Source organism: Rhinatrema bivittatum, chromosome 5 (genome assembly GCF_901001135.1).
Source record: "Rhinatrema bivittatum chromosome 5, aRhiBiv1.1, whole genome shotgun sequence".
Classification (NCBI taxonomy): Eukaryota; Metazoa; Chordata; class Amphibia; order Gymnophiona; family Rhinatrematidae; genus Rhinatrema; species Rhinatrema bivittatum.
In genome coordinates, this window is record NC_042619.1 from 282428151 (window position 1) to 282453635 (window position 25485).

At 46.1% G+C, this 25485-nt stretch overlaps 1 protein-coding gene across 1 annotated transcript in view; it reads left to right on the forward strand.

Moving 5' to 3' along the window:
* Positions 1–25485, forward strand: part of LOC115092433 (disintegrin and metalloproteinase domain-containing protein 1-like) — a 71375-nt gene that overhangs the window by 36593 nt on the left and 9297 nt on the right. The window contains exon 3 of the mRNA XM_029603266.1: positions 21891–22092. Within this exon, the coding sequence (XP_029459126.1) occupies positions 21891–22092 (202 nt within the window). The remainder of the gene's footprint in view (positions 1–21890; positions 22093–25485) is intronic.

A 25485-nucleotide genomic window follows, 5' to 3' on the forward strand; every position in this document is an offset into this window, starting at 1 on the left:
GAATTAGTTTATTTATTGTACATAGGGCTTTGTATTTAATTCTGTGTTCAATAGGTAGCCAATGTAATTCCTGCAGTGTTTCAGTTATATGGTCCCTCCTCCTTTTTCTGGTTAGTATTCTAGCTGCTGTGTTTTGAAGTATTTGAAGTGGCCTTATTGTTGTGTTCGGGAGTCCTAGTAAAAGGGCGTTACAGTAGTCCGTGCTGGAGAAAACTAGTGCCTGAAGTACTGTTCTGAAATCAGCTAATGTTAGTAGTGGTTTTAGTTTTCTAAGTATCATGAGTTTTGCATAGCCCTCTTTTACTTTTAGTGATATATGTTGTTTTAGATTGATTTCTGGGTCCATTATTATTCCAAGATTTTGTACCTTTTCAGCTAGTTCAACTTTCTGGTTGTTTTTTAAGATTATTGGAGTTTGGATGATTTCAATATTTTTCCGTTCTAAGTGAAAAATATTTTTCCCTTTGCTTTTATTCCTTATACCTGATATTTTTCCCTTTGCTTTTATTCCTTATATCTGATATTTTTTCAATAAGGATGAGAACCTTCAGTCAGCAACTAATAATCATTTTGGAAAGTGTATGTGACCTATGTATTAGAATACATCAGGCAATGAGTTTCTACTGGGTCTCGGTAGCTACATCTATCCTACAAGCTCTCAGGCCAATGCAATACCATGCACACAGGTTAACGCGTGTTTTGGATGCATATTTTGCATGCGCATCCATAACCCCTGATGCAATAACATCCAAAACATGGATCCAAACCAGCGCATAGCTAATAGCACTCATCACATATAAATGCCATGTTGATAAGGCTATTAGCTATTACCCCTGATGTAAAAAAATAACTGTGCGCCCAACGTACACATTTTAACACTCAAAAATTAATTATATCCCCGGAGCTGGCTTTAAGTTTTGAGGAGCCTCAAAAGTTGAACTGAAAAGAAGAAAATACTGCTTTTCTGTGGTTCCTTCGACTTAATATTGTGACAATATTAAATCGGAGGAACCACAGGAAGCAGCAACAAGAAAAAAACATTTAAAGAAAAAGTCTTGAAGGTGGTGAGGTTAGGAAAACCAACGCTCAATTTACGAGTGTCCATTTTCCTAACTCGTGGTTAGGAAATTTCCCCTAGCGCCTCCTTTTTATCGCAGCAGCTACTTTGCCTACTGCATCGCGCACCCAAGAGAGGTGGATGGGCGCACATTAGGCCAGCGGGTGCTCAATCATGAGCAACCGTTTTTCCCGCGCAGATATTGCATCAGCCTGTTTGTGAAGTGTAATTGATTTTCGGATGGGAAGCAGCTGAGGGAAATTACAGTTCTGACCCAGCATCAGGTGCGAGACAAACTCTGAAGGCTTGTTGTTTCAGAGTCCTTCCCAATTACAGGTGGTGTAGGTGGATGAGGGGACACGGTCATGGAAAGCATCAAGGCATCTCAGATGGTTATAGCTAGAAGTTTTAAAGTGAGAGCCCTCAAAAACTCCTTTAGCCTATATGGACAGAGGCCCAGGCAAAACCTGTGTTTTGGCAGTCAGCTCTCTCTTGAAATGTGGCTCTTTCAGAGAGTATGGGCTTGCTGATGAAGGGTTGTGCATCTAGCTTCCTTCTCACTATTACCTATGAGCTGGCTCCTCCACTAACTCCCTTTTCATTACTGTCAGTTTCTTTCCATCACCATCTAGGGAGAGACTTAGGATAAGCAGCTCCATTTCTCCACTATACACATCCAAGCCTCCTTTCCCCTTTAGGATAAGCAGCTCCATTTCTCCACTATACACATCCAGGCCTCCTTTCCCCTTTAGGATAAGCAGCTCCATCCTTCCACCATACACATCCAGGCCTCCTTTCCCCTTTAGGATAAGCAGCTCCATCCTTCCACTATACACATCCTGGCCTCCTTTCCCCTTTAGGATAAGCAGCTCCATCCTTCCACTATACACATCCTGGCCTCCTTTCCCCTTTAGGATAAGCAGCTCCATCCTTCCACTATACACATCCAGGCCTCCTTTCCCCTTTAGGATAAGCAGCTCCATTTCTCCACTATACACATCCTGGCCTCCTTTCCCCTTTAGGATAAGCAGCTCCATCCTTCCACTATACACATCCTGGCCTCCTTTCCCCTTTAGGATAAGCAGCTCCATTTCTCCACTTTACACATCCTGGCCTCCTTTCCCCTTTAGCATAAGCAGCTCCATTTCTCCACTATACACATCCTGGCCTCCTTTCCCCTTTAGGATAAGCAGCTCCATCCTTCCACTATACACATCCTGGCCTCCTTTCCCCTTTAGGATAAGCAGCTCCATCCTTCCACTATACACATCCTGGCCTCCTTTCCCCTTTAGGATAAGCAGCTCCATCCTTCCACTATACACATCCAGGCCTCCTTTCCCCTTTAGGATAAGCAGCTCCATTTCTCCACTATACACATCCTGGCCTCCTTTCCCCTTTAGGATAAGCAGCTCCATCCTTCCACTATACACATCCAGGCCTCCTTTCCCCTTTAGGATAAGCAGCTCCATCCTTCCACTATACACATCCAGGCCTCCTTTCCCCTTTAGGATAAGCAGCTCCATTTCTCCACTATACACATCCTGGCCTCCTTTCCCCTTTAGGATAAGCAGCTCCATCCTTCCACTATACACATCCAGGCCTCCTTTCCCCTTTAGGATAAGCAGCTCCATCCTTCCACTATACACATCCAGGCCTCCTTTCCCCTTTATTTATTTATTTTATTTATTTAAAACTTTTTCTATACCGTTGTTAAGGTGGGTACCGTCACAACGGTTTACAGTAAGGCACAAAGTAATGCTATTAACCTCTATCCGTTTACACAGGTGCCATATGTTTGGTAACGTAGTTTTAATCAATGTTAGTTGTTAAATGAGTGTGACCACTATCATGTCCCGGTCGTTTCTATAGCAGTTTTGAGTCAAGGACTCATTCTATAAGTAACTTATCCTTTACTGATGAATTCTATTAAAACAAAAACATACACTCCTTTAGGATAAGCAGCTCCATCCTTCCACTATACACATCCTGGCCTCCTTTCCCCTTTAGGATAAGCAGCTCCATCCTTCCACTATACACATCCTGGCCTCCTTTCCCCTTTAGGATTAGCAGCTCCATCCTTCCACTATACACATCCTGGTCTCCTTTCCCCTTTAGGATAAGCAGCTCCATTTCTCCACTATACACAACTAGGCCTCCTTTCCCCTTTAGGATAAGCAGCTCCATCCTTCCACTATACACATCCTGGCCTCCTTTCCCCCTTTAGGATAAGCAGCTCCATTTCTCCACTATACACATCTTGGTCTCCTTTCCCCTTTAGGATAAGCAGCTCCATCCTTCCACTATACACATCCTGGCCTCCTTTCCCCTTTAGGATAAGCAGCTCCATTCTTCCACTATACACATCCTGGCCTCCTTTCCCCTTTAGGATAAGCAGCTCCATCCTTCCACTATACACATCCTGGCCTCCTTTCCCCTTTAGGATAAGCAGCTCCATTACTCCACTATACACAACTAGGCCTCCTTTCCCCTTTAGGATAAGCAGCTCCATCCTTCCACTATACACAACTAGGCCTCCTTTCCCCTTTAGGATAAGCAGCTCCATCCTTCCACTATACACATCCTGGCCTCCTTTCCCCCTTTAGGATAAGCAGCTCCATTTCTCCACTATACACATCTTGGTCTCCTTTCCCCTTTAGGATAAGCAGCTCCATCCTTCCACTATACACATCCTGGCCTCCTTTCCCCTTTAGGATAAGCAGCTCCATCCTTCCACTATACACATCCTGGCCTCCTTTCCACTTTAGGATAAGCAGCTCCATCCTTCCACTATACACATCCTGTTCTCCTTTCCCCTTTAGGATAAGCAGCTCCATTCTTCCACTATACACATCCTGGCCTCCTTTCCCCTTTAGGATAAGCAGCTCCATCCTTCCACTATACACATCCTGGCCTCCTTTCCCCTTTAGGATAAGCAGCTCCATCCTTCCACTATACACATCCTGGCCTCCTTTCCCCTTTAGGATAAGCAGCTCCATCCTTCCACTGTACACATCCTGGTCTCCTTTCCCCTTTAGGATAAGCAGCTCCATCCTTCCACTATACACATCCTGGTCTCCTTTCCCCTTTAGGATAAGCAGCTCCATTCTTCCACTATACACATCCTGGCCTCCTTTCCCCTTTAGGATAAGCAGCTCCATCCTTCCACTATACAGATCCTGGCCTCCTTTCCCCTTTAGGATAAGCAGCTCCATCCTTCCACTGTACAGATCCTGGTCTCCTTTCTCCTTTAGGATAAGCAGCTCCATCCTTCCACTATACACATCCTGGCCTCCTTTCCCCTTTAGGATAAGCAGCTCCATCCTTCCACTATACACATCCTGGTCTCCTTTCCCCTTTAGGATAAGCAGCTCCATTCTTCCACTATACACATCCTGGCCTCCTTTCCCCTTTAGCATAAGCAGCTCCATTCTTCCACTATACACATCCTGGTCTCCTTTCTCCTTTAGGATAAGCAGCTCCATCCTTCCACTATACACATCCTGGTCTCCTTTCCCCTTTAGGATAAGCAGCTCCATCCTTCCACTATACACATCCTGGTCTCCTTTCTCCTTTAGGATAAGCAGCTCCATCCTTCCACTATACACATCCTGGTCTCCTTTCTCCTTTAGGATAAGCAGCTCCATCCTTCCACTATACACATCCTGGTCTCCTTTCTCCTTTAGGATAAGCAGCTCCATCCTTCCACTATACACATCCTGGTCTCCTTTCCCCTTTAGGATAAGCAGCTCCATCCTTCCACTATACACATCCTGGCCTCCTTTCCCCTTTAGGATAAGCAGCTCCATTTCTCCACTATACACAACTAGGCCTCCTTTCCCCTTTAGGATAAGCAGCTCCATCCTTCCACTATACACATCCTGGCCTCCTTTCCCCTTTAGGATAAGCAGCTCCATCCTTCCACTATACACATCCTGGTCTCCTTTCCCCTTTAGGATAAGCAGCTCCATCCTTCCACTATACACATCCTGGTCTCCTTTCCCCTTTAGGATAAGGAGCTCCATTCTTCCACTATACACATCCTGGCCTCCTTTCCCCTTTAGGATAAGCAGCTCCATCCTTCCACTATACAGATCCTGGCCTCCTTTCCCCTTTAGGATAAGCAGCTCCATCCTTCCACTATACACATCCTGGTCTCCTTTCCCCTTTAGGATAAGCAGCTCCATCCTTCCACTATACACATCCTGGCCTCCTTTCTCCTTTAGGATAATCAGCTCCATTTCTCCACTATACACATCCTGGCCTCCTTTCCCCTTTAGGATAAGCAGCTCCATTTCTCCACTATACACATCCTGGCCTCCTTTCCCCTTTAGGATAAGGAGCTCCATCCTTCCACTATACACATCCTGGCCTCCTTTCCCCTTTAGGATAAGGAGCTCCATCCTTCCACTATACACATCCTGGCCTCCTTTCCCCTTTAGGATAAGGAGCTCCATCCTTCCACTATACACATCCTGGCCTCCTTTCCCCTTTAGGATAAGGAGCTTCATCCTTCCACTATACACATCCAGGCCTCCTTTCCCCTTTAGGATAAGCAGCTCCATTTCTCCACTATACACATCCTGGCCTCCTTTCCCCTTTAGGATAAGCAGCTCCATCCTTCCACTATACACATCCTGGCCTCCTTTCCCCTTTAGGATAAGCAGCTCCATCCTTCCACTATACACATCCTGGTCTCCTTTCCCCTTTAGGATAAGCAGCTCCATCCTTCCACTATACACATCCTGGTCTCCTTTCCCCTTTAGGATAAGCAGCTCCATTCTTCCACTATACACATCCTGGCCTCCTTTCCCCTTTAGGATAAGCAGCTCCATCCTTCCACTATACAGATCCTGGCCTCCTTTCCCCTTTAGGATAAGCAGCTCCATCCTTCCACTATACACATCCTGGTCTCCTTTCCCCTTTAGGATAAGCAGCTCCATCCTTCCACTATACACATCCTGGCCTCCTTTCTCCTTTAGGATAATCAGCTCCATTTCTCCACTATACACATCCTGGCCTCCTTTCCCGTTTAGGATAAGGAGCTCCATCCTTCCACTATACACATCCTGGCCTCCTTTCCCCTTTAGGATAAGCAGCTCCATTTCTCCACTATACACATCCTGGCCTCCTTTCCCCTTTAGGATAAGGAGCTCCATCCTTCCACTATACACATCCTGGCCTCCTTTCCCCTTTAGGATAAGGAGCTCCATCCTTCCACTATACACATCCTGGCCTCATTTCCCCTTTAGGATAAGGAGCTCCATCCTTCCACTATACACATCCTGGCCTCCTTTCCCCTTTAGGATAAGGAGCTCCATCCTTCCACTATACACATCCAGGCCTCCTTTCCCCTTTAGGATAAGCAGCTCCATTTCTCCACTGTACACATCCTGGCCTCCTTTCCCCTTTAGGATAAGCAGCTCCATCCTTCCACTATACACATCCTGGCCTCCTTTCCCCTTTAGGATAAGCAGCTCCATTTCTCCACTATACACATCCTGGCCTCCTTTTCCCTTTATTTATTTATTTTATTTATTTAAAACTTTTTCTTTACCGTTGTTAAGGTGGGTACCGTCACAACGGTTTACAGTAAGGCACAAAGTAATGCTATTAACCTCTATCCGTTTACACAGGTGCCATATGTTCGGTAACATAGTTTTAATCAATGTTAGTTGTTAAATGAGTGTGACCACTATCATGTCCCGGTCGTTTCTATAGCAGTTTTGAGTCAAGGACTCATTCTATAAGTAACTTATCCTTTACTGATGAATTCTATTAAAACAAAAACATACACTCCTTTAGGATAAGCAGCTCCATCCTTCCACTATACACATCCTGGTCTCCTTTCCCCTTTAGGATAAGCAGCTCCATCCTTCCACTATACACATCCTGGCCTCCTTTCTCCTTTAGGATAAGCAGCTCCATCCTTCCACTATACACATCCTGGCCTCCTTTCCCCTTTAGGATAAGCAGCTCCATCCTTCCACTATACACATCCTGGCCTCATTTCCCCTTTAGGATAAGGAGCTCCATCCTTCCACTATACACATCCTGGCCTCCTTTCCCCTTTAGGATAAGGAGCTCCATCCTTCCACTATACACATCCAGGCCTCCTTTCCCCTTTAGGATAAGCAGCTCCATTTCTCCACTGTACACATCCTGGCCTCCTTTCCCCTTTAGGATAAGCAGCTCCATCCTTCCACTATACACATCCTGGCCTCCTTTCTCCTTTAGGATAAGCAGCTCCATCCTTCCACTATACACATCCTGGCCTCCTTTCCCCTTTAGGATAAGCAGCTCCATCCTTCCACTATACACATCCTGGCCTCATTTCCCCTTTAGGATAAGGAGCTCCATCCTTCCACTATACACATCCTGGCCTCCTTTCCCCTTTAGGATAAGGAGCTCCATCCTTCCACTATACACATCCAGGCCTCCTTTCCCCTTTAGGATAAGCAGCTCCATTTCCTTCCACTATACACATCCTGGCCTCCTTTCCCCTTTAGGATAAGCAGCTCCATTTCTCCACTATACACATCCTGGCCTCCTTTCCCCTTTAGGATAAGCAGCTCCATTTCTCCACTATACACATCCTGGCCTCCTTTCCCCTTTATTTATTTATTTTATTTATTTAAAACTTTTTCTTTACCGTTGTTAAGGTGGGTACCGTCACAACGGTTTACAGTAAGGCACAAAGTAATGCTATTAACCTCTATCCGTTTACACAGGTGCCATATGTTCGGTAACATAGTTTTATTCAATGTTAGTTGTTAAATGAGTGTGACCACTATCATGTCCCGGTCGTTTCTATAGCAGTTTTGAGTCAAGGACTCATTCTATAAGTAACTTATCCTTTACTGATGAATTCTATTAAAACAAAAACATACACTCCTTTAGGATAAGCAGCTCCATCCTTCCACTATACACATCCTGGTCTCCTTTCCCCTTTAGGATAAGCAGCTCCATCCTTCCACTATACACATCCTGGCCTCCTTTCTCCTTTAGGATAAGCAGCTCCATCCTTCCACTATACACATCCTGGCCTCCTTTCCCCTTTAGGATAAGCAGCTCCATCCTTCCACTATACACATCCTGGCCTCCTTTCTCCTTTAGGATAAGCAGCTCCATCCTTCCACTATACACATCCTGGCCTCCTTTCCCCTTTAGGATAAGCAGCTCCATCCTTCCACTATACACATCCAGGCCTCCTTTCCCCTTTAGGATAAGCAGCTCCATCCTTCCACTATACACATCCTGGCCTCCTTTCCCCTTTAGGATAAGCAGCTCCATCCTTTCACTATACACATCCTGGCCTCCTTTCCTGATGCTTTCATATCTTTTGTTCCTTCCCTGTAGTTGGGACCTTCATTTGTGTCTTTTCTTTCTCTCTCTCCCCCGCCTCCCCCGCCTCCCTCACCACCAGTCAGAACCCTGCTTAAAGGACACAGTAGCCAAGAGGAAGAAGGGCTTTCTATCTCCTTCCCTCAATCAGCAACCCCAGGAGAAGTCATGCGGGCTTGTCTGCCTGTTCTAAGAAACAAGGGGTTCCTTCTTTTTATTAAATGTATTTACCTAGGCTAAGCATAAGGGTAGGCTTTTGATTTGTGGATTTCAAGTTTGTTTTTGTTTCCTTGGATTCTCTTTTACCTTCCTCATTCCTCTCTGGGAAGCTGCATTCCTTGACCTCTCTTTCCCCCAGCCAGACCTCAGGTGACCTGATTAGCTACTGATTTGATTTTGTTTTTAATTTAACAACTTTTTCTCCTCTCCCCCTAGCTCTGCAATAAGGGAATATAGCACAATTTTTTTCTTTTTTCTCTGCCAAAGCTCCTCAAGTCTCCTGCAATTAAGAGGACCCGGATTTCCTTTATTGTGAGAGCAGCCCCCCATCCCCTAAGCAAGGCAGACATAAGCAAGAGCTGGGGATGAAGTCAAACCCCCACCCTCTCCTGTCCATCAGCCACAGGAGGTAGGAATTATTTTTCCCCTTTTTAATTTGGCCTTTCTCTGTAACCTGAATTAAGTACTCCACTATCCTCATAAGAACATAAGAACATGCCATACTGGATCAAACCAAGGGTCCATCAAGCCCAGTATCCTGTTTCCAACAGAGGCCAAACCAGGCCACAAGAACCTGGCAAGAACCCAAAAACTAAGTCTATTCCACCCTACTGTTGCTAGTAATAGCAGTGGCTATTTTTAAAGTCAACTTGATTACTAGCAGGTAATGGACTTCTCCTCCAAGAACTTATCCTTCCCCTCCCCTATTTTGTAATTGTTTTTTTCTTGTTTAAATACCCCTGCCCCCCTTATTTCTCAAAAAGCAACCTTTTTCACCTTGGTCAAAATATGAATAAAGCCTGAGGTTCCCAAGCTGCCAGGAACAGCTACAAACCCTGGCTACAGCCCAGGGATCCCAAGAACCTCTCCTACTTGAGCCTATTACTAGCAGAATAAGAACTGAAAGCTGTGCTCCTGTACAAGCACAGCAGGAGGAAATGGAGGCAACTGATGACTTCCAGACTAACTCCCTTCTTATTCCACCTCCTCAGCTCATCCAAGCCCAAGCTGCTGTGACAACACAAACTGGGAATTCTGATAACCTTTGTGCTACTGTGGGTGAGAAAGTGGATGGAAGTTTGGGTGGGACACCAGCTATTCCCAGTCATGCTATGGCTAGGATAGGAGTCGGGGTAGGAAACTAAGGGTGGAGGGGTGAGGAAAACACCACCAGGTATCCAGCTCCGTTACCTCCTAGGAGGATGGGCCATAAGACTGATGGGCCAAACATTCTCCTCTCGATGCTTGGGTGACTCATTGTTGTATTGCCTGCCCCGAAAGTGTCCATGACTGGTGCCTCACACACCACACAGGCTGAGGAGACCCAGGATATGATCCTCTCTTCAGTATCGGCCCAGGTGATACTCCAATTGCCGCTGGAAGAGATGGGCCACCCAAAGCAGGAGACAAGGCAACGCAAAAGGATAAATGGAAGGTGAAATCCAATTATGCCATTCCCTCCTCCACCCATCACCCTACAAAGGCTGGGAAGGAGTGAACCAACACAGACAGAAATATGAGGCTTTACTCCTCTTCATCCTGTGATTTCCAAAAATCCCAGACCTACATGGTGGTGCCAGCAGCAACAACGTCCATGGTGGCCTTTACATATGCATCCACTAGATAGGATGTCAGTTGTGGGAGAAGTGATTATAGGCCACTCAATGAAGCATTGAGTATGCTGCCCCCTCTTGTCTGGTGGTCCGACATGATAGGGCTGAAAACATAATACTGTCTTCTAAAATGTACAGCAAAGCTGGAATATTTCTAAGTTTCCTGACCACTATTAATAGATCCCTGATGCATGAAGTGGTGAAGAGGGGCCTTTTTACCATCTAGAGCCCCTGCAGGATTGGACACCAGGATGGTGATGTCCAATGCATCACCATTCCTCATGGATGCCTTTCTACATTGCCACTGGAGGTAAAATTGCTGGTTACAGTGATTCCCTTAGGATGCATTGGCAAGGACCTAAGACACAACACATCCTTTAGAGGGCAGGTCTAGATTTCCTTCCTGGAAGGCTGGGAGGAAGTGAGGGGGTGGGTTGCCATCCACTATGAGGGAATAACCTTTTATGTTTATTATATTATGAAGGAAGGATGCTGTTTTACATGTCATCAACTAGGACATACCTGCAGAGAGTATCCCTAACCCTTTATTGATGCCTCCAACCCAAGTCCTATTCTGCAATTCCTTCCAGGAAGTGGAAGAGGATAAGAAAAGATGTAGATAACCCTGTGCATTCCTTTACTAATAAAGGAGATGGGAATATGCAGAATGGTTGGTCCCAGATTCCCTAAAGCCTGAATCCCCCAACGATTACTTGGAAGGATGGGATTTTGAGCTATCCTACTATCCCTAGTATCTTTAGCTTCAATTCCTCCCAGAGGTGGTCAAGGCCCCTCCTCCTTGCCGACTGAAATAGCAAGCCCTATGGAGGTCACGGGCAAGGGGAATGGTTTTCCAATGCCTCAGCCTGGTGGCTCAGATAGGGAACCAGATCAATCCCCAGACCTAGTTTGCAGGATTTCCTTTTCAATTAGCCCACCCCTGGGCAGGGGGAATGAGGGTTCATGGAGGGGTGGAGGGATAGGTTCCCAAAATTTTGCTGGGAGCATACTGGCAAAGACAGTGATTGCCACTGGGCCAGTTTCTGGGGAGGGTTATGTTTTCTGGGTGCAATCTCAAATTTGGCAGAAGGTGATGCTTCCAGACCTGCCCCCAAAACAGATCTGGGTGAAGCTGTAGCTCAGCCAATATAGCTTATAGTGGTCGACACCACCTTGCCAGTGAGCATTAAATTCATAAAGGGAGGTGGGAGGGCCACTATGTTGTCAGCTGGTAGTCAGAAGGAGGGGGTTAGTGGTATTTTCCTTTTACTATCCCTGTCCTAGGAGGGCTCACACAGGGCATGATGCCAGTACTCACATACACAGTCATTTGAAGCAAGGAGAAGAGAAAGGACAAGTGAGGGAGAGTGAGGGGTAGACTGAGGAAAGGGGGATGAGGGCAAGCTCAGAACCCTCTTCTCTCTCGGTCCTTGTCTCTCTCCAGAAGCAGCCATACCCAATAAACTGAGATGTCCTACCCAGAGAAAGTGACAGTTTGGGTGAGATCTCTGACATGATTACATGACCTTATATGCCTTAGCCACCTGGAGCCTTTCTTGCAAGAAGGCCTTGTGATTTCCCGTGGCTCTGTAGAGGAACCACCAGGACACATACCCAAATACTATTTATCAGAAAATGGCTCTGATGTTTGGCACCCTCAACATCAGAGCCATCTGAATATTCTGTCTCAGGAAGCACTGAGTACTCTCCTTGATGAAGGCGGGTGGGTATTCGGTGTTCTTCCTACAAGAAACTGACACCACTCCGGAAGTTGAGGCTTCTTGGTTTCTGGAGTGGGGTGGCAGGATGGTCTTCAGCCAGGTCCCTGCAGGCCAAGGTGCAGGACAGCTGTTATACCAGGCCAAATGCTTCATATCTGCATGTGGCTGGATGGCTGCATGATCAATCTGACAGAATATATACACTCCTACAGTTGCAGAAGAGCATTCAGCATTCTTTCCCTTCTTGTCAGCCTATATGGAGATCCTAGACTCCAAGGAAGGGGTGGTGTAATAATTGCACCTTTGAGCTCTCGACTTGGATGATTGAGAGGAGACACCCCCCCCCCCCCCCCCCCCCACACACACACACACACACTACTTGGCAGCCCAGTGCTTGGTGTGGGCAGCACCCTTAACCTGGTGCAGCAAGGATGCTTCTTTCACTCTCACATTGACTGATGGTACTTTGACTGCTTATTAATACTGCAAACCTTGGAAAGCATCATTGAGGTAGCCAAGGTAGTGAATGTTATTCAACCCTATTGTGCCACCCATTAGCACTTCCAAAGCTCTCTCCTGTAGGAGTAGGAGTTTTGGGTGGACTGGTACAATCATGAGTCAGACTTCTCAATCAGGTCAGTGGTGAGACCTGGCAAAGTTCCACCTCAAGGTACTCTGTCAGGATATGCCAGAGGCACAGGCGCAAAGTGGTGTCAAGAGATTGAGCAACTTTCAGGGGTAGTGCTCGAACTCAAAACCTATTTCCCTTAAGCCATAGACAAGGCTTTGTATCTCAAGTAAGTGGAAAAGAAACATTCCTCTGCACCCTCAAAGAGTGGTGAGGACAGGGTTCCTTCATGAAGTCATGGTTCTAATTCCTGTAGAAAATGGATGGTGACTCATGCTTCTTCTATGGTTTGGAGAAGAGGAGGACAAACAAAAGGTGAATGACTTGCATGCTGGCAGAGAACTTGACTCCCTTCATGGAGCTAGAGAGGATAAGGAGAAAGGCCAACATCTACTCAGTTTTCGTCTCTGGACCCACTTAACCCAGATGCCTGCAGAGTTCTGTGGGAAGGACTCTCTGTCATTGGTGAAGGGGATAGGAACAAGCTAGATGAGATTTTGATTCTGGTGGATCTTGCAGCTATCCCCAGCCAGATGCCCTGTAGTAAGCCCCCAGGCATCAAAAACTCAATTTTTCTGTCACTGTTTTGACTTGCTGGGGCCCTATCTCCTGTGGGTTTTAGCCAAAGCCCTGAAGACCAGCCAACTGCTACCTTCCTGCTACCTCACCATTTTGTCTCTCTTACCCAAGGAGGGAGATCCATGCATCATTCAAAATTAGCATATAATTTCTATGCTCTCTATGGGCTATAACATCCTAGTCAAGGTTCTCCTCCCTGTAGCTGACACTCCTACTGGCAGAAATGATTCACTCTGACCAGACTTACAAGGTCCTAGGCAGGACCACTTTTAAAAATATCTTTCTGATCTAAGACTTAGTACACATAGGGGTAGGCGCACGTAAGTTATAAAATCCAAGGGCGGTGCACGCAGCCTTCCACTGTTCCTTCCCAGGCCCCTCCAAAATTGGAGGGGCCTGGGAGGGAACTTCCCTTCCCCCTAACCTGAAATTCCCACCCCTTCCCCTAACCTTTCCCCCCCCCCCCCAGCCCTACTCTAACCCCCAAAAAATTTTTGTTGTACCTTTTGTGCCTGCCACTGGGCAGGCGCAAGTTGTGCGTGCTGGCCGATTGCTGGCACGCAATCTCTGACAGCGGCAAATGGCCACTGTGCCAGGAGCTGCTGACCCTGCCTCTCTCCCTGCCCCTTTTTGCAAGCCCCAGGACATACGTGCGTCCCCGGCCTTTATGTGCACCGCCAAGCCTTTTGAAAATCCGGCCCTTAACTTATAGAGATGATCTGTCAGTAGCCTTTTTATTACTCAATCAGAAGAATGCCTTCAAGAGTGGCAACACTGCAGGCATTTGCATTTGGCTCCATTTCATGGATCTCTTTTGCCCACTTGTATCTGACGTACAGTACCTGATCAAGGTCAATTGTTTCCTGGTAGCACCTCTGGCCTTCAGGCATTGAATTCATCAAGGGTGTCATTTTTGGAGGAAACTCTATGCACTAGCCATCAAGCTACTCCTGAGCTTACTGCACAGTCAGCTCATGGGACTGGCACTGCAGGCACCCAACCTATAGGTTACCATCGTGTGCTATACCAACAATGTATTTGTCATCCAAGACCCAGGAGATCTAGACCAGATAACAACCTGCCAGAAAGTGTACTTATCTATGCCATTCACAAAGATCAACTGGGCAAAGTGCTCTGGCCTTCTGGTGGGGCTACAGCCAGAGGATGCTGGGCTCCCTAGCCACTCAGCTAAATTTTCATGTTGCAGGGAGGTGCTCAAGTATTTGGAGGTTCATTTCTCCATCAAGATACCATGGCCTATACAAACTGGTTGGAACTGTAGGAGAGCGTGGAAGGTTGCCTTAGGTCATGGAAGGGCTTGCTATGACATATTATCATGAGTCTTAATGTCCAGCATGCTGTGGCACCAGCAGACCACCCTGAGTTCAACCTCAGAGGAAGTTGCAGAACTTCTTCTGGGATGGCAGGAAGCACTGAGTTCCTGTGGTGTCCTAAATATCCCCCTATGGGAGGGTGGGCAGGGTGTACTGCCTGAGAAGTCAGATACACACCTTATATATACAGGCTCTGCAGAAATCTCTGTAGACAGACCCACCTCCGAAATGGCATGCACTAGTGGCTTACTTTTTCTGCCAGCTGTATGGGTCAGGCTACAGCTGGCAGCTTTTCCTAATTTATACAAGCGGGTATGCTCGAAACCTCTCAATGCTTCCAGTCTTCTACTGGAACTCTTTAAGGCTTGAAGCCTGCTGGCCGTCGCTCAAGAGCCAGCTGTGCCTGATGGAACACTCATGGAAGATACTTTCCTCCACAAACCCATTATGAACATGGAAACAATGGGGAATCCCTCTATGTGCCCCTGGCTGGTCACAGTCCACATTACTAAAGGTTGCAATCTGCTGGAGTGTCCTTGAAAGTGATGAGAGGAAGAATCACAGGTGGCCCAGCATATAGGCATAGCTTCACCATACATCACTGATTGGCTTCTCCAGCAGATTAAATTCTCGCTATCTGCCAACAAGCTTGCTCTGATAAATGGGTTCTGTAGGCTGGAGGTCCCCACTCTCTACACCCCCCCCCCCCCCCACCACACACACACACACCCTTACGGTCTTGCATATAGGGCCTAAGTTGCCAACAAATGAACCCCCTCACTCTCATCCTTCTCACACTCACAGCTATCTAGGCTGCAGGAGATTCCACTGACATACCTCTGCACTGTGCAATGAAGGAGGTTGTACCTGCTTGTCGACTATATGGTGTACTACCTCACCCTTGCCTCCTGCCCAGACACCATGTAGTGTGAGTTGGGAGTCACTCAGACTTGGCTCTTAGTACAGTGGGGATCTTGAATGGAGGTTATTGCATTGTGTGGTATGGGGCTCCACCCAGCCTTGCTCATTCTGCAGGGAGGTAGAGTTACTTCCACACTTGGTGATAGGATGCACCCATTTAATCCCATTCTTTTCATTTTTATTTCTTCAGTTTTGGCTTACTCTTACCTCCACCGTTTGGTTTATGGGCACACAATTACAAGAGACCCCACTCGTGATAAGGATTGCCTGATGACTACCTCCTGGTCATGGCCATCTGATGGACCAGGAGGGATAAGTTGGCCAGTGCACCCTTTCAAGTGCATAGCCCTAATGAAGGAAATTATGAATGCCTGGCTCAGGGCAGAGCACTCAACTGTCTTGTCCACCAGCAAACTGGAAAAATTTGCCAGCCGGTGGGAAGTGGTATCAGTGTTCTGCCTTCCCCCTGGCCACCTGCGTCTTTTGCCTTTTTTTATTGCCTCTTAGTTCCCATCCCCTCTTTCTTTTTCTTTTCTTTAGGTTAGTTTCTGTTAAGACAGTGGGAAGGCCTATTGGACCTGTGTGTGGGCAGTGAAGCATCCTCATTCCTTTAGACCATAAGCCTTGGGGTCACACCTTGGGCTAGCAAAAGTAATCCCCTAAGCCCCACTGGCCAGGATTATGACACCCCCCCCCCCCCTTTTTACCCAACCCCTTTTTTAGGGGATTCATCCTCCCGGGACCCCCACTGGATCACCAAGTACCTGTAAAAAGTTTTTGGGGGGTCGGGAGGGTGGGGGAAGCTAAGGGGTTACTTTGTGTGCTGTTTTTCCCTGCCCTCCCCCAAAACGATAAGGGAACCCCCACGATCAATATTGTGGGGTTTTCCTATCGTTTTGGGAGAGCCCCAAATTTCTGATGATTTTGAAAATATCGATGATATTTTCAATCGTCCGAAGCCCGATTCACATCCCTAATTAATACCATCTGGGTGACAGTGGATCGATTTAGCAAGATGCAAAACTTCCTGGTGCTCCCTGGCATACCTTTAGCCTTGGAACTTGCTAAGCTCTTCATAAAGCACATATTCCGCCTCCACGGACTACCTTCTCACATCGTATCCGACCGTGGGTCCCTATTCACGGCATGATTCTGGAGGGCTTTGTGCAAATTGTTTGACATCTCTCTAGACTACACCTCAGCCTATCATCCGCAGTCGAATGGCCAGACAGAATGGATGAATCGTACAATGAAGCAGTTTATTCAAGCTTATTGTTGCGACCGTCGCTGCTCGATGCCCTCACTCCGCCCTCTTTACCTCTATGACGACTCCCTCCAGGTCTGATGGGGTTGGCTGCTGCGGCGTCTCCATGCCGTCTCCCTCCGGTGTCCCCGGACCGGCTTGATGCTGCAGATCCACCATGTTGCCTGAAGACCTAGTGCGCGTGTGAGCGCTCTGATTGAAGTACCAGCAAGGGCGCGAACCTCAGGGGCGTCTCCCTGAGATGACGTCATCCACTTCCAATATTTAAAGGTCTCTATTTGCACTATCAAACACAGTTAGAAAAGGTATTCATATTGGAACTCCTTACGGAAGGAGATCATTACCCAAGCTACTCTGCCTCCTCGGACTTCCAGAGGTACCTGCTCCTCGGGGGCCTCTCTCTTTTCTTTACTTTCAGATTACAAATAGGAACCGGTACTCACTCCTCGAGGTCCCATGTTCCTGGACAATCTGAAGATTCTCTTCTGCCTGGAAGCAATCGCTACTACAAACAATTGAGAGTTACCATCGCTCTCTCAGAGCTTACCCTGGAACTAGGTACTCGCTCCTCAAGGGCCTAACCCTTTCCAGCTCCTGAGCTTTCTTGAGACCTCATGCGAGTTTTGTCATCTAGTTCTGTTTATGAACTCTGCCTACTCTCCCTACTCACTTTCTATATTTTCTCAACAGCTGAGCCATCCTGGGATCACTGTTCCAGTACCTGAGGGACTACAGCCCTGCCGGGCATATCAGCTCACTACTGCCACCTCTGGTGGTTTCAAAAACCTGTTTAATAAAAGAACTAATGTGTGTCTGTCTCCATACTCAATCCTAGCCGGTGGTCCCTCTCGGGATATCCTTCTGGGGGCGTGGTCATCTGCCACCGGCCCAGGGATCCACCCACAACTATAACAGATTCATTTCAGATTGCTAACTCCAGTAATCAGAATTCTAACAGATTGCTAACTCCGCCTATGGAGTATAACAGATTGCTAACTCCGCCTACGGAGTCTAACACTTATGTCACGTCCCGACAGAATAACTGGGCCGAATTGCTTCCATGGGCTGAATTCGCCATCAACTCTCATCCAACAACATCTACTGGATTATCACCTTTTGAAGTGGTCTATGGACGTTCCCCAACACCGCCACTTCCACTGACGCTCTCAGTGACGTCAGCAGCAGCTCAATCCACTGCTGATGATATCCATAATCTGTGGGTTCAGACAAAGGACATGCTAATCAAAGCGAGTGACCATGCTAAGAAGTACTATGATGCGCACCATTCGCAAGCTCCAGTCTTCAAGCCAGGAGACAAGGTCCGATTGTTAACCAAGCACCTCAGACTTAAACTACCCTCCTCTTGGTTTGCTCCTCGTTACGTGGGACCATTCCCAGTCCTTCAACGTATTGGCAAAGTCACCTACTGTCTGAAGCTACCACCTGGTCTCAACATCCATAATGCCTTTCACGTTTCACTTCTGAAACCGTTCATACTCAGCGAATTTACTTCCAAATCTCAAGACCCACCTGTCATCAATGCAGAAAATGCCTTAAAGTTCAAAGTCGAAGAGATTCTGGATGTTCGGAAAAGAGGCAATACTTATGAATACTTCCTATCATGGGAAGGTTTCGGCCCCGAAGAAAACTCTTGGGAGCCTCAGACCAATATCTTGGACAAAGAGATGCTTCATCAGTTCCACATCGCGTATCCTTCAAAACCCAAACCTGGTACCCGAAGAGGAGATCGCCCTTTGAAGGGGGGTACTATTGTGACCATCACTGCCCGACGTCTCCACTCCGCCCTCCTTACCTCTTTGGTGACTCCCTCCTAGGTTGATGGAAATTTGGCTGCCACGGCGTCATCTTGCCAACCTCCTCCGGCGTCCCCGGACCGGCTAGACGCTGCCTTCCGCCATGTTCTCCTGAAGCCTAACGGCGCACGCGCGGCGCAGCCCCGACTCAAGTACCAGCAGGGGCGTCCCCTTGAGATGATGTCATCATCTTCGGATATTTAAAGGTCTTTCATTTCGCTAACTAATTAGCAAAGGGTTTCCTACCTAGCTGCCTCCAGGTACTGCTGCAGATGGGATTCGCTCTCTGCATACCTTGCTACTCTGCCTCCTCAGACTTTACCAGGGGTGCCCGCTCCTCGGAGGCCTCGCTCTCTTACTTTTCAGGTCGCAGTCTGGAACCGGTACTCGCTCCTCGAGGGCCTACTTTCCCGGACCTGTTACTGAACATAACTTCTGCCAGGAAGTCACCGCTGCCTACAACACCAGTGAGTTACCATCTCTCTCTCAGAGCTTTCCCTGGAACCAGGTACTCGCTCCTCAAGGGGCTACTTCATTCCAGCTCCTGGGCTGTTCTAAGAGACTACAGTGTGAGTGTTACCATCAAGATTCTATTCCTGAACTTTGCATACTCTGCCTACTCACTATCTCAGTTTCTCTACAGCTCAGCCTTCCTGGGATCGCTGTTCCAGTGCCTGAGGGACTACAGCCAAGCCGGGCTATTCCAGCTCACTACTGCCACCTCTGGTGGTTCTCAAAAACTGTTTAATAAAAGAACTTGTGTGTGTCTTGTCTCCCATCTCTGAGCCTGACCAGTGGTCCCTCTTGGGATCTTTCCCTGAGGGCGTGGTCATCTGCCACTGGCCCAAGGATCCATCCACAACTATCACAAATAATAACAAAAGGCCCAGGAACTGAAGACACGGAAGGACCAGGAACTGAAGACACTGAGAGACACTGAGACAGCCCACTCTACAGGACTTAGACCTGTTGCTGAGGCAAGGAGTGCAGGGGAAATAGGCCAAAGCTTGTGACATCATCCTGCAGCACCACATAGGGTTTCCTGTTGCAGGCCCTTTAAGTTTAGGCAAATTGGCCGCTTGCACACATAAGGGTGGCAGTGCTGGAAGTCAGCGGCATCTTGCTGAACATTGTGTCTGGTCTGAGAGAACATGGCGGCCTGCTGCATCTATGTTCCAGCATTCTTTGTTGGCATCAGGATTGGTGGTAAACATGGTAGTTCACGAACCTCCAAACTCAACACTTCTTTTCATATTCTCGTATTGTATTTACTATTGGTCTTGCTGTGCCAATCTGTTGCTTTACACACTTGCTGTACTTGTGATATTCCCTTGCAGTGGTGTTCATGCCACTGTAACATAATAACATATAAATAACAACAAAGACCCAAATGGTCCATCCAGTCTACCTGGTAACTTACTTGGAGTAATAACTGCTTGGGATGTGAATCGTTTTTTGACGATTTAAAATATCGTCTGATATATTTTAAATCGTCAAAAATCGTTAGAGGCGATATTTAATAGGAATTCCCCCAATTTATCGTCAAAAATCGTAAATCGGGGGAAGGGGGAGGGCGGGAAAACCGGCACACTAAAACATCCCTAAAACCCACCCCGACCCTTTAAAATAAATCCCCCACCCTCCCGAACACCCCCAAAATGTCTTAAATTACCTGGGGTCCAGTGGGGGGGTCCTGTTGTGATCTTCCACTCTCGGGCCACGGGTGCGTTGATAGAAATGGCGCCAGTGCTACCTTTGCCCTGTCATATGACAGGGCAAAGGTAGCGCCGGTGCCATTTTGGTTCCTGTCCCCCGACGTCACGAGCGTAGGAGATCGCTCCCGGACCCCCGCTGGACCCCCAGGGACTTTTGGCCACAAGACTTGCCAAACGTCCAGTGGGGGTCTGGGAACGACCTCCTGCACTCGGCCGTACGGCCGGCGCCATTTTCCATTATGGCAACACGATTCGAGTGCAGGAGGTCGTTCCCAGACCCCCGCTGGACTTTTGGCAAGTCTTGTGGGGGTCAGGAGGCCCCCCCAAGCTGGCCAAAAGTCCCTGGGGGTCCAGCGGGGGTCCGGGAGCGATCTCCTACGCTCGTGACGTCGGGGGACAGGAACCAAAATGGCGCCGGAGCTACCTTTGCCCTGTCATATGACAGGGCAAAGGTAGCGCCGGCGCCATTTCTGTCAACGCACCCGTGGCCCGAGAGTGGAAGATCACAACGGGACCCCCCCACTGGACCCCAGGTAATTTAAGACATTTTGGGGGGGTTCGGGAGGGTGGGGGATTTATTTTAAAGGGTCGGGGTGGGTTTTAGGGATGTTTTAGTTTAGTGTGCCGGTTTTCACGCCCTCCCCCGATTTACGATTTACACGATATTTAAAAAAACAAAACCGCGACGATCCGATTCCCTCCCCCCCCCAGCCGAAATCGATCGTTAAGACGATCGATCACACGATTCACATCTCTAATAACTGCCACTCCATGCAGGTTACCCTTATGCCTTCTGTTAAGGGTAGTAACTGTCACTCCAAAGAAGTTACCCCAATGCCTTTTGTTAAGTGTGGTAACTGCCTCTCCATGCAAGTTAGACACATGCAGAAATGTTACACCTAAAGTTAACACAGTTTACCCCATTTCTTCATTTCCATCCTTAGCCTCTTGGGATGATCCATGTTTATCCCACACCCTTTTGAATTCCATTACTGTTCTTATTTTTACCACATATTCCAGGAGAACATTCCATGCTGTACTTATCTAAAGAAACCTCCATTTAAGCTCCTCAATATTAAATGTCTCAATAATATAAACATACTTGTACTCCCGCAGAGTTTAGCCCAGATTTTTAGAGCAGACTTATGCGCGTAAGTCCACTTTGAAAAACTGCAGATTCACCAAGTATGTACATGGACAAGGGTGCACATGGTACACCTGATCCTGAGCAGGTCTAACATATATATGTATATTTACCTGCATCTTTTCAAACAATTATGGAAATTATGCATGTAAACCTTTTCCCCACATCAATTCTGACCCCTGCGATGCCTACTTCAACTGCAAGCAAAAGTATGCCTGAAATCAGGTTTCACATGTACTTTAACCTACATAGCCCCCAAGTTGATTTTCAAAGGTGATTTACATGTAGAAAATAGGATTTTATATGTGTAAGGAACAGTGAAACTCAAGCCTCATAAGTATAAACCTAAGTTGTGAAATCTTAAGAACTGGCAAAAATATGCTAAGTATAATATCTATCATTTCTTGTTTGCAGCTTCTGTATACTTTTCTCTACAGCATAAATTTTTATTCTGAAAGCTAGCTCTTAATAATATTTATAGTTTCTTATAATATTTATTATTGCATTCAAATGCTGTAAATCTACATTTTTATTATGCAGGTGTGCAACAATATGAAAAACTGCCATTGCAATAAGGAGTGGGCTCCTCCAGACTGTGTTAATCCAGGATATGGAGGAAGTCTTGACAGTGGACCTTTGGTTAATGGCTCATTCATAAGCTATGTTTATCCTCCTGAAAAAGAAGAAGAAGAAGAAGAAGAAGAAGAAGAAAAAGAAAAAGAAAAAGAAGAAGACAATGGAGGTAGGAAGGTATTTTTGCTGTGAAAGTGTCATTAATGAAAATAGTACAGTTGATGTATTTTGCAGGAAAAAATAAGCAATTTTGTAGGGTATATGCAGGTTCCTTGGTCGCCCATAATTCCATGGCAACAAAATATGCTCCTTCTTATGGAATTACCTGGTTCTCATGAAATCATCACAGGGTAGGGATGTGCATTCGTTTTTAAATGAGTAGGTAATCTGAACTAAAATGGTCCATTTCCATTTTCAGGTGTTTTTCATTTCAGCAAATAGCATGCATACTTGCTCTTTTTTTTTTTTTTTTTTAAGTACACTGCTACCACTCCCGGGCTGTGGCCCATCTGGCTGGGCCGAGTCAAGGCCCATCCCTCACCAGGACTTGGCTACCCAGCTGAGTGGAACCAAACCCAGCAAGGACTTCCCTGGGCCCCTTCGACATCTCCCCAGAGCAATCACTTTGGATCAGGGATGTCCCTCGCTCCCACTTATCTCTTATATGGGGTCTTGGCCTTTCCCAATATGAGAAAGAAGTAGAAATGATCCCCAGTCTTTTCTGCCCTTGTTGTGCCAGGCCCTAAGACTGATGCTAAAGTGATATCAAAATGGCATCAGTCTGAGTGCTGTAAAAGAGCCATCTTCTTGTACAGCCATGTGTTTGTACAGCTATACACGAAAATAGCTGTATAAATAGGTCATGGTGACCTATTCCTAGAGGCCTGAATACCCTGACTTTGGGCTCCAATCACCCTCTTAGGACAGGACAGGAAAGAGAAACCAAACAATAACTCTTCTCTGTTAAGAGAAGCACCCCAGAAAAAGATCATCATACCTCAAAAGCACAGCAGTTTTGTTAAATTGCTGAAATCTCCCAATTACAAATCACTCCTCCTCTGACATCATCCCTTATATAGTGTTTGTGGGGACACTAATGCTACACTAGTAAGAGACAAATTTGGGACTCCCTTACATGTTAAAGAAGTACTGGGGAAAATTGGGATATGAAACAGGGTGGGGGATAAAAGGTGTGAAATAGGAACAAGGGTGTTACGTTTTGTGAACAGGGCTGGTGACATGAGGTATGTGAAAGAGGGACTAGGGAAATAGGGGTATAACCCCTGGGTGCGATGGATCATTTACTTGGCACCCAGGGGCACATAGAATAAATAAAGAATGGACCCTTTCTGCTTAAAACACCTCCACAGTCTCTGTATACCTCTCCCTTGCTCCATGAACAGTTCTAGAGGTTACGTTCCCATTTGTGGGGACAAACAATAGCTCTTATACTCTGCTTCTTTGCAATCAAGCCCTGTCTCCGTCCTTTGGTTCACAGCACTGCCAATTTACACTGTCTTTGCATCCAATGAACACCCAGGAGAAGAATGGTGGTTTCCAACTTCTTTACTGATAGTTTGAGCAGATGATTGAATAATAATAATAATAATAATAATGCCTGCCCTAAAATATGGAACTCCCTCCCAAAAGATTTGAGAACCCAACCTAACCTCAAAACTTTCAAAAAAGATCTAAAAACGTGGTTGTTTTACAAAGTCTACACTAACTCTCAAACTCCACATTTTAAACCTTTGGTTATGAATATACAGATTGAATAACTTTACACATTCTCCCTGTGTCAGTGAACCCCAAAATGTATTAACAGGTCCCAGCATGTCACATCCATATACATCCAGGACTCTTGTCAGTTTCTATAAGGAAAAGGTTTACCCCATATCGTCCTCCAAACATTACAAATCACTCTGTACAATGATCACCACACATATCAATGGCACAATTTAAACCCAGATTGCCATTCAATAAATCATGGTACACTTAAAACTTTTATTTTTACAAAGCACTCTCACTGCTAGGTTATGGATTCTGCCACAATTCACTTACATAAGGATTCTCTCGCCATCCTTTGGTTTAAGAACATATACACATATCACATTTGTCCAAACTGTAACCTGAAAAGGAACAAAACATATTAGACAAATAATCCTCCTCTTTTTTGAAAACAGACTCACTCCAACTTAAATCTTCAGGATATTTCTTCACCTGAAACACAAATCTCATCACCCCAGGAACCAGACTATTTCACATTGCGGCCATTCAGTGGAAACACTCCTCTCTTAAATATAAAGAAAACCCACCAATTCACTTTATTGTAGCAGATGTTCTTCACATACATTAAAGCAAAGAATTTCATTTCCATAGAAAACCATACATGCTGTAATGGTAAATACTCCACTCCATCACACCTGTGACTAAGAGGTGCACAATAAAATATCACTACACTGGATACTTAACTCATTGTACTTAAAATCTTCTCAACTTCACTGGGACTATCACTTTAAACTCTGTATCTTAGTTGCTTCCATCATGTCTTCAGCTTTCTTTTACTTTGGCTTCCACATATCTTAAAACTCCAATAAATAAAAAGGGTAAAAAGACAGAGAAATGAGAAAATATAAATCAATTAGTATTATCAATAGTCAAACTAGTTCTTTAATCCAGTCTGGTCACAGCCAAGTCCATACACCTGCAATAAAACACATGGTTCTGGATATTTACCCTTTAATTTGAGACATGAGAAAGTTGAAACCTTTTTTGTGGAATTTTTATTATTAAGGTATTTTTTTGTTTCAAAAAACATTTCCCCAATGGGGTTGTTTCTTCCATAGAAACATAGAAACATAGAAATGATGGCAGAAGAAGATCAAACGGCCCATCCAGTCTGCCCAGCAAGCTTCACACTTTTTTTTTCTCATACTTATCTGTTTCTTTTGGCTCTTAGTAATCTTATGGTTCTATTTCCCTTCCACCCCCACCATTAATGTAGAGAGCAGTGTTGGAACTGCATCTAAGTGAAATATCTAGCTTAATTAGTTAGGGGTAGTAACCGACACAATAAGCAAGCTACACCCATGCTTATTTGTTTACCCAGACTATGTAATTCAGTCCTTGTTGGTTGTTGTCTGTATATAGATCCACTTTTCTTCATTTCCCCTGCCGTTGAAGCTGAGAGCTATGCTGGATATGCGTGAAGTATCGGTCTTTCTCCCCTGCCATTGAAGCAGAGAGCTATGCTGGATATGCGTGAAGTATCAGTCTTTATCCCAGGACAAGCAGGATGCTAGTCCTCACATATGGGTGACGTCACTGACGGAGCCCTATTGGGAGAAAAACTTCTGTCAAAGTTTCTAGAAACTTTTGACTGGCACTGTGAGGCCACTGAGCATGCCCAGCATGCCATGATATTCTCTGCCACAGGGGTCTCACTCTAGTCTCGTATGTAGCAATAAGCTTTAGCAAAAATAAAATAATAAAAAGAAATGTGACCCAACTCCGCGGGGTGGCGGGTGGGTTCTGTGAGGACTACACCCTGCTGTCCTGGGAT